Source organism: Euleptes europaea, chromosome 19, assembly GCF_029931775.1.
Source record: "Euleptes europaea isolate rEulEur1 chromosome 19, rEulEur1.hap1, whole genome shotgun sequence".
Lineage (NCBI taxonomy): Eukaryota > Metazoa > Chordata > Lepidosauria > Squamata > Sphaerodactylidae > Euleptes > Euleptes europaea.
The window spans coordinates 21,254,978-21,273,732 of NC_079330.1; the positions used below are offsets into that span (position 1 = coordinate 21,254,978).

The window sequence follows — 18,755 nt, forward strand, 5'->3', positions numbered from 1 at the left end:
CATGTGGAGGAGTGGGGAAACCAACCCGGTTCACAAGATTAGAGTCTGCCGCTCATGTGGAGGAGTGGGGAATCAAGCCCAGTTCTCTAGAGTCCACCGCTCCAAACCACACCACCATGCTGGCTCTTAGAATTGTATGGTAGGGACGGCCAGGCCCACATTTCTTCATGGGACAGGAGTCACTGACATAAGATCTACATGAGCGCTGGGATGAATTAATGCGAAAGTCAAGGATCCGTGTGCTGCATCTGGCTGCAAGTTCGAGTTTACAGACCTGCTGGACCCAGCTCTGTCGCCAGAGAAACAGGCATCTGCAGTGGCCAAAAGTATTTTTCACCAACTATGCGTGAGCTTGTAAGCTCTCCCCTTATTTGGAAGCCACCACTCTGACCATGCTGGAAAAAGTACAGAAGCGGGCAACCAAGATGATTAGGGGGTTGGAGTACCTTCCCTAGGGGGCAATCCTGAAGAGTCTGGGACTTCTCAGTTTAGAAGAGACGATGAAGGGGGGACATGATAGAGGTTTACAAAATTACATACGTGGTGGAGAGAGTTGACAAACAGAACTTTTTCTCCCTCTTCCAAAAGACTAGAACTCGAGGGTATCCAATGAAGCTGACAGGCAGTAGATTCAGAATGGACAAAAGGAAATACTTCTTTACACAGAAAGTGATTAAAATGTGGAATTTGCTGCCAGAGGATATAGTGATGGCCACAGGAATAAACAACTTTGAAAAGGGATGATAGATTCATGGAGGATGACCAAAGGGAACCTCCACATTCAGCAGCAGTCAACCTCTGAATCCCAGTTCCAATAGACAACATCTGGGGAAGGCCTCGACCTCCTGTTGTTGGATATCTGGAGAAACTGGTTGGCTAAAGGATAAAATCCTTCCAGCATCTTACATTTTCCACCTAGACAATCCAGATGACAGGAGCATTTACCTGGTTGCGTTATAATGCACTCCCCTCAGCTATTCCAGAGGGTAGGTACAAAAGGAATCCTTTTGACGACTGTGAATGTTTATGTAAAGAGGAGCCCTGTGGCGCAGTGGTAAGCTGAGTAGTGCAGTCCAAGCTCTGCTCACCAGAGTTCGATCCCGACGGAAGTCGGTTTCAGGTAGCCGGATCAAGGTTGACTCAGCCTTCCATCCTTCCGAGGTCGGTCAAATGAGTACCCAGCTCGCTGGGGGTAAAGGGAAGATGACTGCGGAAAGCACTGGCAAACCACCCCATAACAAAGTCTGCCTAGAAAACATCAGGATGTGATGTCACCCCATGAGTCAGGAATGACCTGGTGCTTGCACAGGGGACCCTTACCTTTTTTTTTTAATGGAAAGAGGGACATGCTGAATCTTTACATGTTGTTTTTGTCTGTAAAATCTACAAACATATTCGGGATGTTTTGATTGTTCTTATAATGAAGGGCTCTCCAGGGAAAAATACAATGTTTTACCTTTATACTATGTTATCAGATAAGCATCAAGATATGACTTTAAAGGTGGCAAAATTTGGTGGGTGGTCTTAAAGGTCAGGAAATCTTGGTCTATACTGGGGCAGGAAGGATCATAAGAAATTATTATATTTCTTCTTTTACTCATTTTCATGTTTTAGTGTTATTTTATTCTATATTTTAGTGTTGACTAATATTTATCAATCATATGGAGTCTGACTGAAGACACAATATTTATATTCACAACCTATGTTACACTTTTAATTCTACGTCTATAACAGCATTCTGGTCGAGGACTGTAATAAATATGTACTTACTTAACTTTCAACCCCTTCATTGATAGTCTCTTCCAGAATAAGTCTGTGTGGCAGCTTCGCTCGGCGTAGGATACAGTTGGCTGCTGCTTACTCACAGGCTTTCTCTGTGGCTGCTCCATTGTTATGGAATTGCCTCCCGGAGGATTTGAAGACCTCTGTTTGACCGTGTCGAAAGTTGTGGGCATATTGAAAGACAGCATTCCCTGCTGCCCTTTAAAGCTTTCCTGCTGGCTGTTTTAATTTCTACTCTTCTTAGAATTATGTTACGTTGTGCCGATTTTCATGTTGTTACCTACCTTGCGCCCCAGGTATCTGGGAGAAAGGCGAGCTTCTAAAATGTTTTATATCAGTAACAGAAGAAACTAATTCTAATATCGAGCCCTGCTGGTACAAGCGGGAGCAGCCATCTGCCTGCAAGACAACCCTTCTCCAAGTATGGAGGAAGGCCCTTCTCTGCCCAAGACCTTGATGCAAAGAGAAATAAAAGGGCCGCACCAGTAACAGGAGATAAAAATAACAGAAGGAGGAGGAGTTGGTTTTTATATGCTGACTTTCTCCACCACCTAAGGAAGAATCAAACCGGCTTACAAACCCCTCCCCTCCCCACAACAGACACCCTGTGAGGTAGGCGGGACTGAGAGTGTGACTAGCCCAAGGTCACCCAGCTGGCTTTGTGTGCAGGAGTGGTGAAACAAATCCAGTTCACCAGATTAGCCTCCACCGCTCATGTGGAGGAGCGGGGAATCAAAACCGGTTCTCCAGATCAGATTCCACCACTCCAAACCACCGCTCTTAACCACTACACCACGTTGTAGTTATTGCAGTAGTCCTTCAAATGAGCATAAATTCTGTAGCCATTTGGGCGACACACGTAGTGAATTTCTATTCTGAGTAATAATTTTTTTAACCTATGTTGCACCATTGGCCTTGGCCTTATTTTTATCTCAAGGCCTTGATAACCCATTAGGGAGGGATAGCAGGTTATGTGGACCACTGGTTCAACTCGATATAAAGGAGATTCTTATGCCATTGAGCCCCAAAGTTAGCCAGCCCTAGGTGTGCTTCCCCCTCACAGCAGACACACAAAAGAATCAGACCCATCCCCTTGTACTTTCCATTTTTAATAGTTTTACAATATATCTCTTCATCTGCATATATCCACCGCATCTCTAGCCTATGTCTTCTTTAATACACGTTAAACCAAACAGTAATCAATTGAAGGGATTGGTTTTAATGATGTTAAACACGCACACAACAAAAAGTTTGTGAAGTCAAAAAAAAAAAAACCCGTAAGAAAATTAAAAACCACCTTTAAAAAAAAGTGTTTATATTGAAAGCAAAAGGTGTATCAGGGTGATTAATGGTGGTTTCTTAATACATCATATAAGATTTCAATGCACACAGTCATTATTATAGGCACATTTCTCCCCGTCCCCAAATGTGTATAAAGTTCAAATCTCAGGGGTTTTTTTTGCATTTAAATGAATCTGCTAAGGAATTCAGAAGAACCGTTTGTGAGAAATACCCAACTCAATGTGTACCCTGCCCTTTCTCGCTTCAATTTCCAGCAAAAAGGAAAAGCTTCTTAGCTGCTCCATGTGGGCAGCGCTGATAAAAGATATTACTGTCTGTTTTGGACCGCCAAGTTCCACACTGAGGAAGGCAGGGTTGAGATGGGGGGCGTGAGGGGGGGCTACTCTTTACTGGCTTCAAAATAACAGACCTGCCGAGTCCAGGATAAGCAGTCTGCACTATGGGCAATTCTGTGCAATTATTTTGAGAGGGATTATTATGCATATGATTACCTAGAGACATATAAGCCAAACAGAAAGGGGGGGGCAATGAGAGATTAGGGGCATCTGTATAAGCAGTGACCCTGAAGGATTATAAAAGGGGGGGGGCGCAGAAGGAAGGAATGGAGATTGCAGCAGCGTCTTTGAAAAGCCCAGTTACCCTTCAGCAACTTGTTTACTTGAGGAACTCTCCGTTTTTCTCAAAGACAACTTGGGGGGGGGGGGAGCAGCTCCACAATTCCAACTATAATCTTTGAGCTCTTCTTGACGCAACGTGCATGAAGGTGGACTACAGAAGAAACTGACGCCTGGCTTGGCTGTATCTGATCCTTGTCCACGCCCTCCCCTGATAACGTTAAGGAAGACAAGATTGCTATGCTCTTAAAACGGGGAACCCCTCCCACAATTCCCCCATGCTTTGAAAGAAAACCTGGCGACAGGATAGGAATGCATGGCCACCTGAGATGCAGCCCCAAAAGCAAGCTTCCCCCTGCCTCTCTGTCCTCCATCAGAAGCCCCTTCCTTCCTAACCGTCATAGTCTGTGTTACCAAATCAGCATCTTATCAGTATGCTCCTACAGCCATGCTCCTAGCAGCCTTAAACACAGAACCTATTCTTCTTCCTACAATTCTGCTTTTCTGACTATGGCCCCGGTCACCTCTTCTGGTCACTAAAATCTGGAAGACAAGATGCAGTTGGCAGATGCTGCAGACTGAAAGGCTTTACAAAAGCAGACTGACTATGCCCCCTCTTCCTGCAGCTTTTCAAAAATACTCGTCTACCAGATCCGTTCCCAAAAGCAGGCTTTTCTGGCACACTCTGAATATTATAAGTCGCTATCCCTCCTGGAGAAAATCCTCCTCCCGAGCAAATCCATCCCTATCTGATGGTGCTTGATGTGGGTTCCCTACTGCCTTGATTTGTCTGTGCACATTTTTTTCCTTGGAATTCAAATCCTGAAAAGCATTAAAGCTCGCAAGTCCTGCAAACTTGGGATGCGAGAAAGACAGCAATGGCCAGCTTGGGGGCTGAACGTGGGTGTCCGTTTCTATTTCCATGCACGTTAAGACACAGCGCCCTTCTTGCTGTCTGCCTCCGAAAAGGGAGCAAAACACCAGCCTGCCTCCACCTTCAATGATAGATTAAAGCCAATTCACTTCACCTCACGAGGTCCTTGCATAGACTCCTTCCTGAGCAGGGGTGACACCGTTATTGCTATATGAAGCAAGTTAGGGGAGTTTGCTAGCCATTCGGGAGCTGGGACCCTCTGACTCGACAACCAGCATCTCTTTCCTTGATGCAATCTTAGAGGAAAAGCTTCCTCGACCTCCCCCCTGGCATCAGAAACCTGCACGGTTTCCGAGCCACAAGGACGGGGGGGGGGGGGTGTCTTCCTAAAAACAAACTTCTGCACTAGCAGCACAAGCTTATTATCTAGCAACAGTCGCGTCCGTTCCCCCCTTTGGACACTTTAGCTCCAATATTTTTATATATATATATATATATATTTAATTTAGCTTGTTTCAACAGGGACTGGAGCTGGCTGCTGCAAGTTGATTCCTGGTGGGGGTGGTGCCAACTTTTCCCAAGGAATAGGAAGTAACATGACAAGGCTGCCACAGGAACCGTTTTCACTCTTGCTGTGCACCCCCTGCATCCTCCTCTGCCCCTTCTTCGGACTTGAGCAAAGCAGGCGTCATGGCAGGACCTGCTCAGGTTAAGAACGAGGCTTCCAGTTGCTCACTTCCAATTAACTGTCTAGTTTTTTTTCCAGTGGGAGACAATCCAGCAGGGTTGGGAGGTGATGGGCAGGAGGGGGCCAGGCTGGGTTCCTCTCCTTCAGCGAGCGAGAAGCTACACCTCTCCGCCTCACTCCGTTTTATTTTGAAAATTTAAAGGAAGTAAATACTGTTCCGAAAGACATGCTACAACAGAAGTGCGTACATAGCTGTAGGTGACACGCAAGATGCTCCAGAGAGAGTGCGCCCCGTTTCTTTGGAAAGTGCGCTGCTGCTTTGACAGAATCTACACTGGGGTGGGGGGGTGGCTGCGTTGTGCACATACACTGAAGCAGAAGGACCCTCTCTCGGTCGGCTCTCCCGTGCCTGAGACAAGCTTGGATGCTTGCGCCAAGGTTCCTACGGGCAGGAACTATCCTATCCCAAAACCGCAAGGCCACTCGTTAAACATTCCAGAGACTTGTCGATTTGTTGGGATAGTTAATGGCAAGGCTAATAGCAGCAATGTTTTTCAGGGCCTGTTTAGAAACAGAGAGAGAGAGAGAAAGAGAGGGTGGGGGGAGACACAGTGAAAGAGTTGAGTGTCGGAGAGGCAAAGGCCGAGTGAAACGTCAAAATTGCAGATTCCCATCCTTGCACACGATGCAGATAAAATGAAGTATTTCTTCACACAACGCATAGTTAAACTGTGGAACTCCTGCTGGCTGCCTGGACAAAGACTCCAAACTTTTAGATTGCAGTAACTTCTAAGCTTAAAGAGCATGCCTTAGAATAAGACTAGTTAGGGCGTGTACAGGATTGAGGGAATTCCCTGTCCCAGGATGTGGTGATGGCTGCCAACTTGGAAGGCTTGAAGAGGGGAGTCGACATGTTCATGGAGGAGAGGGCTATCCATGGCTGCTAGTCAAAATGAATACCAGTCATGGTGCATACCCACTCTTCTCTAGTATCAGAGCAGATTGCCTATTATATTAGGTGCTGTGGAACACAGGCAGGATGGTGCTGCTGCAGCTGTCTTGTTTGTGGGCTTCCTAGAGGCACCCGGTTGGCCACTGTGTGAACAGACTGCTGGACTTGATGGGCTTTGGTGTGATCCAGCATGGCTCTTCTTATGTTCTAAGAACAGTTTGTGATCACTGAGTATGAGTTTCTTTCCCCTGCCCCCGATTTCTCAGTTTATGTCTTAAAAGGAAGCCTGCACAACACCTGCCTGATGATTCATAACCTTGCTAAACAAAGGCGATATGCAACTGTGGGCTCCAAACGATCCTATGACAAAAGGACATTTTATTTTGCGATGATTAGGTGTGTTTTCAAGGGGAGTGGATAGGAAAAGTCAGGCTGCCAGCTTGCTCCAGAGGCTTACTGGGAGCAGCAGGCTAGGTGGGTCAGCGCCACTGAAGACTGTCAGAGACTTTGCTGTCTTTTGCTTTCCCCTTTAGGGGAAAGGAGAAAACTAGAGGTACGTGACGTGTTTGCACATCAGCTGCCGGGTGGGGCAGTTCTTTTATGGACAAAAACAGTTTCTCAGCACAAGGTGTCAGAGAAGACAGAAACAGGAGTATCAGACACGGATACTTCCGAGGCTTCCTTGGGAGGTGGTAAGTGCTCCTTCCCTGGAGGTTTTTAAGGCTAGATGGCCACCTGTCAGCAATGCTGATTCTATGACCTTAGGCAGATCATGAGAGGGAGGGCATCTTGTCCATCTTCTGGGCATGGAGTAGGGGTCACTGGGTGTGTGTGGGGGAGGTAGTTGTGAATTTCCTGCATTGTGCAGGGGGTTGGACCCTGAAGGTCCCTTCCAACTCTATGATTCTATGATACCCTTACTGCCACTTTCAGCTCACTCCAGATCAATGACAACTTCTTACAAGGTCAGCCCAGAGGAAACTCCTATTCTGTACTTTAAATAGAATATTATCTCCCACTTCTTTTGTAAAGAAAAAAAATCTATGCAGTGTCAAGTCCAGGGCTGTGGGGGTAGAAACGGAAGACTGCCCTGTGCATCGAAATGTCTAACGATGGCACTAAACAAGAAGCTAAGGAACAAATCCTAGGGGACACCAAGAGACACAAGGCCACCAGTCAACATGGGTCAAAGCCACATGATATTTACTGGCTTAAAAAAATGGCACCCATCCTGCAAGGAGCACAGTGTCCCATATCTCTCTGCAACTAACGGTCATGTCAAGCAGGAGGCATGTGATCAGACATGCGGGGACTTTTACCTGTGCTGTACAGCGGTGAAGATGGTCTTCCGTATTTAAGGCAAGCAAGTATTCCTGCAGAGATCCAAGTTCCTGTAAGTGTGGAGGGAGAAAAACAAAGTATTTTCACCACTGGATTACGTGGTAGCCTTATGAATCCATGGGACGGACACAGACTCTCCTCTGCTAAAAAACCAAAATAAGAAGTCCTGCACTTGGTTGACTTTTCATTGCATTTCAACAGGATTTCCCCGCCCCCGCCCCCCGGCACAACCGATCCAAGGACTGCAGAACCCGCAATGTTTCTGCTGGTCAGGATCAGAATGCTAAAAAAAAAAAAACCTCATGAAAGTGAAACAAACACCCCACCGTGACTGCCATATAGGGGCATTTTGCTGCAATTATCTTAGATGGCAAACTTTACCCAGGAAAGCCTTTACAAAAAGAAGAAAAGGAGCAAGAGAAACAGAAGGACGGCTTAAATGTATTAATTTGCAAGCCATTCCCAGTACCCAGAGAGAAGGGGAGGACTTACATTGACTCTGTTCTCAGTAACAAAGAAAAGTTCGGTCAGTGCCCGGTGAAGCGGGAGGAGGATTCCCAGCTTGGTCACATCTATGCGCAGGTTGTTCTCCATGTGGGTGAAAAGCTGCCACAGTGGCTTCAGTAACGTGAGGTCACAGTCCCTAGGAGGAAAAAGGACGAAATCAACACAGGAAAGGCCCTACAGCAACCCACAGCAAAAGCAGCCTACAACTTTACACATGAAAAAAGAAGCGCCTTCTACTTTCTGTGCAACAACACTGCTCCAAAAGAATACTGATACCAGGAGCGTTTCGGGTCAATTCCATCTTGGCACTATCAAACACTGCAACTGATGAAGACGTCTGAAAAGGATTAGAAACTGGACTTTCCTTTTCATGCTCATATGTGTGGAAATTGGCTACTTTGTGCATTTGTTGCTCTCGTGTTCATAAGTGTAAAAATTGACTACTTTGTGAAAATGTTGCTCCATTGACTTTAGTTTATATTTTTGTCTGACTGTACCACATTGTACTAGGGTCTTGTTTCTGTGTTACCAGATCGCTGGCAACATTTATTCATGTCCTTTTGTGACAGTTGCCTACTGTTAGCCTTTCAGTATAATCTTGTGCACGCTACATTCTACTCTTGGCCACTGTGCTGCTTTTTCAGGTTTGGCATGCCTTCCATGCATAATTATAATGCTGCTTTTCACTCATACGGAGCTCTGATAGCAAAACAGGAAGCTCAAGGGCGGTGCAAATGGGGGCAGAGGAGGGGGGAAATGGGAACTAATATTCCCACACCTTACCCAGAATGTGGGAGAATGGGGCACCGGTGGATTTTACAAGATATTTCCTTTTACAGCTGTTATGTATTATGTCCATGCACGTCAGGAATGCTCTTATATGGAAGCTGCATGAGCTCCCTGTTAACATTTCAACATTAAAGACCTTGACGATCCACGGCTTGGTTTGTCTGAGGTGACTTTTATTACCCCCTTATTTTAACGAGGTGTCGGACTAGGACCCAGGTTCAAATCCCCACTCTGCCATGGAAACTTGCTGGGTGACCTTGGGCCAGTCACAAGCTCTCAGTCTTGACCTTGGCAAGTACTGGGATGGAAGATCTCCAAAGAATACCAGGGGCGTGAGGCGGAGGCAGGCAGTGGCAAACCACCTCTGAACGTCTCTTGCCTTGAAAACCCTATGGGGTTGCCATAAGTCAGCTGTTACTTGATGGCAAAAAAAAAAAAAGCAACTCGAGGAGCTCCCCGCATCCTCCAGCTTCCATCATTAAGGCTCAATTAAGACATCACACCAAATCAGAACGAAGATTTAATATAATAATTCAGGGTTTTTCAAGGCAAGTGATGAGCAGATTTGCCATTGAAGAAGAAGAGTTGGTTTTTATATGTCAACTTTCCCTACCACTTAAGGGAGAATCAAACCGGATTACGATCACCTTCCCTTCCCCACAACAGACACCTTGTGAGGTAGGTGGGCCCGAGAGAGCTGTGACTAGCCCAAGGTCACCTAGCAGGCTTCATGTGTAGGAGTGGGGAAACAAATTTTAAAGGTTTTTATTTTTTTTAAGTTAAAATTGCAGCCCTCAAAGCCACAAGATGCTATAAAATCATAAAGCAGCCTCCCAGTGTAGAGCAGAAAACTGTTTGGACAGTTACAAAACATATAAGATGATTATTCTTTGAATGCATTTATATTCTTGCCCATATAACAGCTAATACAAAAGTTTAAAAAGTTACATTGTAGTCTGCTAGAGTAAACTTTTAAGAGGAAGTGTTTACACGGTTTTTCCTTTTATCCTCAGACGGACATCCCTTTATGATTACCCATCCCATTATTAGTGGACTGCCCCAGACCTTTAAGAAAGCAACGTTTAGAGCTCCTCCTATCGGATACTATGGCTAACCTATCCGCAAGCATGGCCAGGTTTGCTTGGCTAGCAATTAAAATCAGGCAGAGTGTGCTTAAGAACCTACAATAACTAAGGAAATAGAGAATGAATACTGTTTGATCCTGCAGTTTGAATACATGTTTGTCTGTTTGTTTTTCCTTCTAGTTTTAGCCTCTGTAATTTTAGGATATTATCAAGCATTTTAATTGTACCCACATTTAGTATTTGCTTGGACATTAATTAGTTATGCACTTTGATAATCTTGCCATTTTTAGCCATTTTAACCATTTAACCATTTTTAATAGCAAATCTATTTTGTATTTGTTTTTATCCTGTGCTATTTAACTATGCAAATTTGTCTTATTTGATGGTCTATGACTGCAAATAAATTATTGATTGTAAAAACTGTGATTACCCATCCCTTTTTCCCCCTTCTGTACCCCTAATATAAAATAAATAAAATATATGTTTTTTAAAAGATGGGATTTTGGTGGTTTTACTTTGAGCAGGTGTGAGGGTGAGTGCGACGTAAGAAATGAAACGAAGACTTGAGCAGGCATACCTTTGGCTGCAGCACTGCACTATCTTAAGGAGCAGATGGATGGCTTTCAATCTCTGGTGGCCCGTTTGCCGGCAGGCCACGCCCACCTGCCACTCCCAAACTTTGGCTAGTGGAATATGAGGGACCACCCTTTCCTCCGAGAGCATCTGCCTCAGAATCTCAAACCCTGGAATTCAAAACACAGTCACGGGGTGCTTTTTATAGCAGCTTTTTTCCTCCCCTGAAAAAAAGGTTTTATTATTTCTTGAAATGCCTTCTACCCGGCTTTTCCGAAAACAGTCTTTTTGCTGCAAGTAGCGCGGAAGACAATGCAGCACCGATAAAACGTAAGAGGATATAACTGAACCAGCAGGCGGTAACTCATGTATGACAGCCAAGCCAAGCCTGAGAAAACCAACCCCCAAAATGGGAACGCTCCAGAGCATGCAGAAACAAAGGGCCTAAATGTCAGGCAGACCTTATAAACAAAGCTGTTCCGGAGATCTGGTGCCACTACCAAAAATGTCCTGCCTGTGGTAGCTACCTGCCTTCACCAAGAAGATGGGGGGGAGCAAAGAATCTCCACTCTCCACCCACCCAGAAACGTATGAGTTACAACACTGGTTCCCAACCTGTTCAAGTATGTGGATCCCTCCTTTTAATATCAATTTTTTTTGCAGACCCACAACCCCACAGGATAGCAGTTGTACTATTAGTACCCATTAATTGAGAAAATGCATATTGTTAAAAAGATCAAAATGGTAGCTGCTGAATGCATGTATGGATTCGCAGACCTCTTGGAAGACTTTTGCGGCATCTCCAGAAGTCCCTGGCCCCCAGGTTGGGAACCACTGAGTTACAACACACAAAAGACATTTTATACAAGCAAACGGAGTGTTTTGCAGCCACCATTCCAAATCATACTTCAAACTCCATGCTATGCAACACACACACACACACACACACACACACACACACACACACAAAAGCCTCTGTTAAATCTTGTCATTTCCCCACCCACCCCAGTACATCCATGTAAAGAACAGTCCTCACGCCAAGACATCCTAGTTTTACAAGAACATCACTAGGAGATTCCCCAGGGTTATCACTCTGAACAGCGCTCACCTGTCTGGAACCTCCCCAGATGACCAGCCGTCACTGTAAACTTGTAGCCCCACTCAGTGTTGCTCATGTCGGATGTAAATCGATAGTACAGCGTATCTCCTGGCAAGCAAAAAGGAAAGATTCAGACAAGCTGGGACACCAGGCTAAAAGGAAAATGGCAGGAGGGGCAGCTTCAGATTTTTCCACACATGCCAGCAACATTTCCAAAAACGCGAGTGCAAAGCACCTGTCTGGCCTTCTACAGTTATTTTAAATGAGACATGATACCGCCAGAGGCACCGCACGGACAAGGAACAGTGAAGCCAGCAGCCAAGGCAGCAAATTTAGGAAGGAGGGAGGTGGATATCAAAGCAGCCTCTGTATTATTTGTCAACCAAAAGCTAAAACCGGAAGAAAACTGAACCCAAAATAACCACCACTGCTCATCTCTTGCCTTGGAAAGGAGTTGCCATGAGTCAGTTGTGACCTGATGGCACTTAATGAAGTGCTCCAAGCTGGAACGTGTCCAGAGGAGGGCAACAAAGATGGTGAGGGGCCTGGAGACCAAGTCCTATGAGGAAAGGTCGAAGGAGCTGGGTATGTTTAGCCTGAAGAGGAGAAGACTGAGAGGGGATATGATAACCATCTTCAAGTACTTGAAGGGCTGTCATATACAGGATGGTGCTGAGTTGTTTCTGTTGTACCAGGAGGTCGGACCAGAACCAACGGGTTGAAATTAAATCAAGAGTTTCCGTCTAGACATTAGGAAGAATTTTCTAACAGTTAGAGCAGTTCCTCAGTGGAACAGGCTTCCTCGGGAGGTGGCGAGCGCTCCTTCCCTGGAGGTTTTTAAGAAGAGACTAGATGGCCAATTGTCAGCAATGCTGATTCTGTGACCTTAGGCAGATGATGAGAGGAAGGGCATCTTGACCATCTTCTGGTCACTAGGGGTGTGTGTGGGGGGGAGGTAGTCGTTGTGAATTTCCTGCATTGTGCAGGGGGTTGGACTTGATGACCCTGGTGGTCCCTTCCAACTCTATGATTCTATGAACTTCAGAACACCCTTCCCATCAGGTCAGGCACCTCATCTTATCTTTCAGGCCCCAACAATACTTTGTATTATCACTCACCAAAAGCATGAGAAAACTAACACATTACTATTTTAATACTGTGGTTATCTGCTTATCGTGTTGCGCATTATAGGCTGTTTTCAGAATGTTGGCTTTTAGCTTACATAGGTTTGATTCTGAAACGCTTTACTGTGTTTTTAAAATATTTATTTATTTTGGATCCAAAGGTGACTTGAAGATCTTGCAAGGTGAAAGGACAGCGTGCAAGTATTTTTTTTCCAAAAGGTCTGAACATATGAGACTGCCTTCTACCAAGTCAGGACACTGGTCCATCCATCTCAGCACTATATACTTTGACTGGAGGTTAGCTTTTCAGGTCTGGGGCAGGATCTTGCCCAGCTCCTGATACTTAAGTGGAGATACTGGGGACTGGATATGAACCATACTACCCACAATGGGAGAAGTAACCCTCTCTCCACCTTTTGAACAAAAACAGTGATGGGTACGAAAAAAATTATTTGCTTCCTGATGTTCTTTAAATCGAGGAAGGGCTTTAAATAACATCATGTGCAAAACAGGGCTTTGATTCCAGTGCTGGCAACTGTGGCTGGCAACTGCTAATGGATTAAAAGTGTTTTCTGACAATTGTTTAGAAATATTCTTTGACAGGCAACAAGTCCTGAGTAACAGGACAGCGTTGGGGTGATCGCTACATTAATATACCTCTCTGTAAGTGACACAAAGGGAGAGATGAGTCATGGTGAGCATGGTACAATACATATGGTGTTTTTAATTCTTAACCAAGCCAGAGGGATGAAACCAATGCAGGCTAGAGGGATTGTTGGGAGAGAACGAAATTACCGTATATACTCGCGTATAAGCCGAGTTTTTCAGCCCCAAAAAAGGGCTGAAAAAGCTGAACTCGGCTTATACACGGGTCAATACGGTAGGGGAGGGGAGGGGGGAGGAGGGAACTTACTGCCGCCGCCACCGCCGGGCCCACGCCGCTTCCTGCTGCCAAGAGCGGCCTGGGGTGGCCTCCTGCAGCTGCAGGAAGGCTGCCCCGGCCCTTGCCCGGCCGCGCCACCGCTTCTCCCCGCCGAGGGCGGCCTGGGGTGGCCTGGGGCGGCTGCCCCGGCCCTCGCCCGGCTGTGCCGCCGCATCTCGCGGCCGAGAGCGGCCTGGGGCTGCTGCAGGGAGGCTGTCCCGGCCCTCGCCCGGCCGTGCCGCCGCTTCTCGCGGCCGACAGCGGCCTGGGGCGGCTGCCCCGGCCCTCGCCCAGCCGTGCCGCCGCTTCTCGCGGCCGAGAGCGGCCTGGGGCGGCTGCAGGGAGGCTGCCCCGGCCCTTGCCCGGCCGCGCTGCCGCTTCTCCCCGCCGAGGGCGGCCTGGGGTGGCCTGGGGCAGCTGCCCCGGCCCTCGCCCGGCCGTGCCGCCGCTTCTCGCGGTTGAGAGCGGCCTGGGGCGGCGGCCCCGGCCCTCGCCTGGCCGTGCTGCCGCTTCTCGCGGCCGAGAGCGGCCTGGGGCGGCTGCCCCGGCCCTCGCCCCGCCGCTGCTTCTCGTGGCCGAGGGCGGCCTGGGGCGGCTGCAGGGAGGCTGCCCTGGCCCTCGCCCGGCCACGCCGCCGCTTCTCGCGGCCGAGAGCGGCCTGGGGCGGCTGCAGGGAGGCTGCCCCGGCCCTCGCCAGCGCCGCCGCTTCTCGCGGCCTGGGGCGGCTGCCCCGGCCCTCGCCCGGCCACGCCGCCACTTCTCGCGGCCGAGGGCGGCCTGGGGCGGCTGCAGGGAGGCTGCCCCGGCCCTCGCCCGGTTGTGCTGCCGCCGCCGCCAGGCCCGTGCCGCTTGCTGCCGGGAGTCCAGGTAAGCCTGTGGGGGGGGGAGGGGTTATAAACCGACCCTCGGCTTATACGCGGGTGCCTAATTTTCCCCCATTTTTGGGGAGAAATTAGGCACCTCGGCTTATACGCGGGTTGGCTTATACACGGGTATATACGGTAGGTCAAAACCGAACCCCCATTAGTCAGCACCTGATTCAACTGTGGCTGAAGAAGAAGAGTTGGTTTTTATACCCCGATTTTGTCTACCTTTAAGGAGTCTCAAACCGGCTTACAATCACCTTCCCTTCCTCTCCCCGCAGCAGACACCTTGTGATGTAGGTGGGGCTGAGAGAGTTCAGAGAGAACTGTGACTGGACCAAGGTCGCCCACAGGTTTCATGTGTAGGAGTGGGGAATCAAACTTGGTTCTCCAGATTAGAGTCCACCACTCTTAACCACTACACGACGCTGGGCTCTCAAGTAAGATGCAGGAGGCAGCAAGCCCAGTCCGCAAAACACATTGGAGCACATCCTATTAACATTCTCATTCTTTTGTAAGACTGCCACATTGAACCTCAAAGAAGCTACCAACAACTCTCTTTGCACACACCCAGGTTACCAGCCAAAACAGACATGGATCCTGAACAGCAACAACTGCATTCAGCGTTGGTGCAGATATAACAGGAAATCTTGCTTAAGGGCCAACAAAAGAATGAAGAAAGAAATTCATATAAGAGTGAATGGGAGGGAAACTCCACTGCCCTCGGGAAACTCTTGATCACCAAGCATGGATTGCAGGGAGCAACACGTCTGCACTGGCCCAGTGAAGCACTCTAGTCCAGGGGTGTGGAACTCAATTGTTACGAGGGCTGGATACTACCTATATGTCACTTGAGAGCCAGCATGGTGTAGTGGTTAAGAGCAGTGGTTTGGAGCGGTGGACTCTGATCTGGAGAACCGGGTTTGATTCCCCACTCCTCCACATGAGCGGCGGAGGCTAATCTGGTGAACTGGATTGGTTTCCTCACTCCTACAGACGAAGCCAGCTGGGTGACTTTGGGCTAGTCAAAGCTCTGATATAGCTCTCTCAGCCCCACCTACCTCACAGGGTGTCTGTTGTGGGGAGGGGAAGGGAAGGTGACTGTAAGCTGGTTTGAGTCTTCCCTTAAGTGGTAGAGAAAGTCGGCATATAAAAACCAACTCTTCTTCTTCTTGGTCTGGTTGGGCTAGGCATACCTCACCAGCCCAGATGGGGAGCGGGGTGATGGTGGCTGCCTCGGCTGGCCAGCCTGCAGCGGGCTCGCCAGCCCAGGCGGGGGCTGGGGGAGGCAGCTGGCTCATGGGCCAGATAAGAGCTCTCAAGGGGATGGATACAGCCCGCTCTAGTCTCTAAAAACATCACTTGCAACACATAAACAAACAAAAATAAATGCTGTGAAGAATGCATTCAATTAGGATCAGTGCAAGACATGCCACTGCTTTTCTGGGAAGAAGTTATTACTCGTATCAATTTTCTATTAGAATGGACACTGACTTTTGAGGATGCTTATGCGCTTTCAAACTACCTGCCCCTCTTTTGGAGGATAATCGATGGTCAACGAAAATGGGCCCTCCGTGCCCTTACAACAGCTAAAAGACTCATGTCACGTTGGAAAGATCAAAGCCCAACTCTGGTAAATCAATGGATTGAAGACCTTAGAACTCTATCAATATATGAACGCATGGGCATACAGACAGCAATTGCATATGGACTTATTTTTAGGTATTTGGAAACCGTTTATAGAAACAGATGTGTAGATCCACCACCCCTGTTATATTTTTGTCTTTATGTATATATTTTTCTTGCTTTAAAGAATTGTTTAGTTGTTGGATTTTAAGGTTTTTCCCCTTGTTCTTTTTTTCTTTTCTTTTTTTTTAAGAAATACTTTTAAAAAAGACCAGCCACTGCTTAAGCAGCAAGGGTCTCCCCCCACCCCCGCCCCGGGAAGTTATTGCATCCATCACTCTTGCATGGTATTTTCGATACACAGAGATACCAAAAGGAACCAGGTGCCCTTGACAGGTAGCGCAGGAAAGGGGTCCGAAAAAGAGTTTCACCTGGGAGCTCAAAGTCGGTCCACTTGTGTGGGGGCCCACTGAAGCTGTGCCGGTCATGCTGCAAGTCACTGCTGCTGGATATGAGCAGCTCGTCGCATCCTTCTTCGGTGTTACACTGGGGATCAAACTTGATGGAGAGGTAGATAGCACCAGGGATGTGGACCTTATCCTGCGGAAGAGAGCCCAGACCAACATCAGCCACTTCAAGCACACAGGACCAACTCACCAACTCCCAAGGCAACTTCTTACATAATGTGTTAGAATCATAGAATCACTGAGTCGGAAGGGACCACCAGGTCCAACCCCCTGCACAATGCAGGAAAATTCACAACTACCTCCCTCCACACACACCCAGTGACCCCTACTCCATGCCCAGAAGATGGCCAAGATGCCTTCCCTCTCATGATCTTCCTAAGATCATAGAATCAGCATTGCTGACAGAAGGCCATCTAGCCTCTGCTTAAAAACCGCCAGGGAAGGAGAACTTACCACCTCCCGAGGAAGCCTGTTCCACTGAGGAACCACTTTAACTGTTAGAAAATTCTTCCTAATGTCTAGACCAGGGGTGGGGAACGTCATGCCTGGGGGCCGTTTAAGGCCTCCGAAATCATTTGGCCTGGCCCTTCGTGGATCCTGGCAGATCTCTAGCTCAGAAGGATCTAAGACTGCCAATCGTCCCCTCCTGCGGACAGGAATAGCCTCTGTTCAAGGTGGATGTGAGTTTGTTTTGCCGAGAAAAGGACCCCCCCCCCCCCCCGCAGAGCCTTGATGTTACCAGGCACAGGATTCCACCAGGCTGGAGCCAGGACATTTCTTCATGAGTCACTGCTCTAGCCTCCCTTCCTTCCAATCAGGACATACACAGTGACTCAACATAAGAACATACGAAAGGCCATGCAGGATCAGACCCAGGCCCTTCAAGTCCAGCAGTCTGTTCACATGGTGGCCAACCAGGTGCCTCTAGGAAGCCCACAAACAAGATGACTGCAGCAGCACTGTCCTGCCTGCGTTCCACAGCACCTAATATAATAGGCATGCTCCTCTGATCCTGGAGAGAACAGGTATGCATCATGACTAGCATCACTTTTACCAATAGCCATGAATAGCCCTCTCCTCCATGAACATGTCCCCTCCCCTCTTAAAGCCTTCCAAGTTGGCAGCCATCACCCCATCCTGGGGCAGGGAGTTCCACAATGTAACTATGCGTTTTGTGAAGAAATACTTCCTTTTACCTGTTTTGAATCTCTCACCCTCCAGCTTCAGCAGATGACACCACCTTCTAATATTATGAGGGAGAAAAGCTTCTCCTTGCCCACTCTCTTCAAGCTATGCATAATTTTATAGACCTCTATCACGTCTCCCCTTAACGGCCTTCTTTCCAAGCTAAACAGCCCTAAGCGTTTTAACTGCTCCTCATAGGGCAGTCACTGTAGTCCTCTGACTCATAAGGGAACTCAAAGGGGGACTGGGTTCACACACTCCTAGCGTCTGAAGAACCGCTAGACCCAATACCTCAAAATTTGTATTATTGTTGTAGGGATGCTTGGATTCGCGCACTTGGACAGCCATCCCAGGCTCCTCCATAAACTGACAGGCCGTGAGCGCCATCGTTGCAAGCATGCTTTCGTTGCAGCCACGCAGCACTTTCAGGAGAATCTGAAGAAGAACGGGGAAAGAGGGGGGGGAATCTCATTACTCCTAAACACAAAAACTGAGCACAAGTCATAGCTAAAGAGGGACCCCTGCTTGTCTTGAACACACAAACAAGCAAACCTGCCTTACACTAATGCACTAAATCAGGGGTGGGGAACCTTTTTCCTGCCAAGGGCCATTTGCACATTTATAGCATCATTCGGGGGCCATACCAGGTGTAGATCTCCCGGTGGGGGGGAGAGGCTAGGGTTGCCAGGTCTCCAGCCACCCCCTGGAGGTTGGCAACCGCAGGGGAGGCCACGCAGAGAAGGCCTGGAGGGCTCCCCCGGTTCTCCCCCCCCCCCAGGCGGGAGGGCAGCCAGCGGTGGGCCTGAGCAAACGAGGCGCCAGGGAGGTGCAGCCTGTGGTCGATCGGCAAGGGAGGAAGGAAGGAAAACAGAGAAAGAGGAAAAGGGAGAGAGGGAGAAAGAAATGAAAGAGGGGAATAAAGAAAAGGACGGAGGGAGACAGACAAAAAAAGAGACAGAAAG

General features: G+C 48.0%; 1 protein-coding gene across 1 annotated transcript in view; it reads right to left on the reverse strand.

The window, feature by feature from the left end:
* Positions 1 to 5,709: 5,709 nt before the first annotated feature.
* The window catches only part of ZZEF1 (zinc finger ZZ-type and EF-hand domain containing 1), a 100,281-nt gene continuing 87,235 nt past the window's right edge, over positions 5,710 to 18,755 (reverse strand). The window contains exons 48-54 of the mRNA XM_056864990.1: positions 18,085 to 18,228; positions 16,573 to 16,741; positions 11,616 to 11,714; positions 10,512 to 10,677; positions 8,046 to 8,196; positions 7,532 to 7,603; positions 5,710 to 5,821 (exon numbers count right to left, since the gene is read on the reverse strand). Of these exons, the coding sequence (XP_056720968.1) occupies positions 5,747 to 5,821; positions 7,532 to 7,603; positions 8,046 to 8,196; positions 10,512 to 10,677; positions 11,616 to 11,714; positions 16,573 to 16,741; positions 18,085 to 18,228 (876 nt within the window). The 3' untranslated portion in view covers positions 5,710 to 5,746. The remainder of the gene's footprint in view (positions 5,822 to 7,531; positions 7,604 to 8,045; positions 8,197 to 10,511; positions 10,678 to 11,615; positions 11,715 to 16,572; positions 16,742 to 18,084; positions 18,229 to 18,755) is intronic.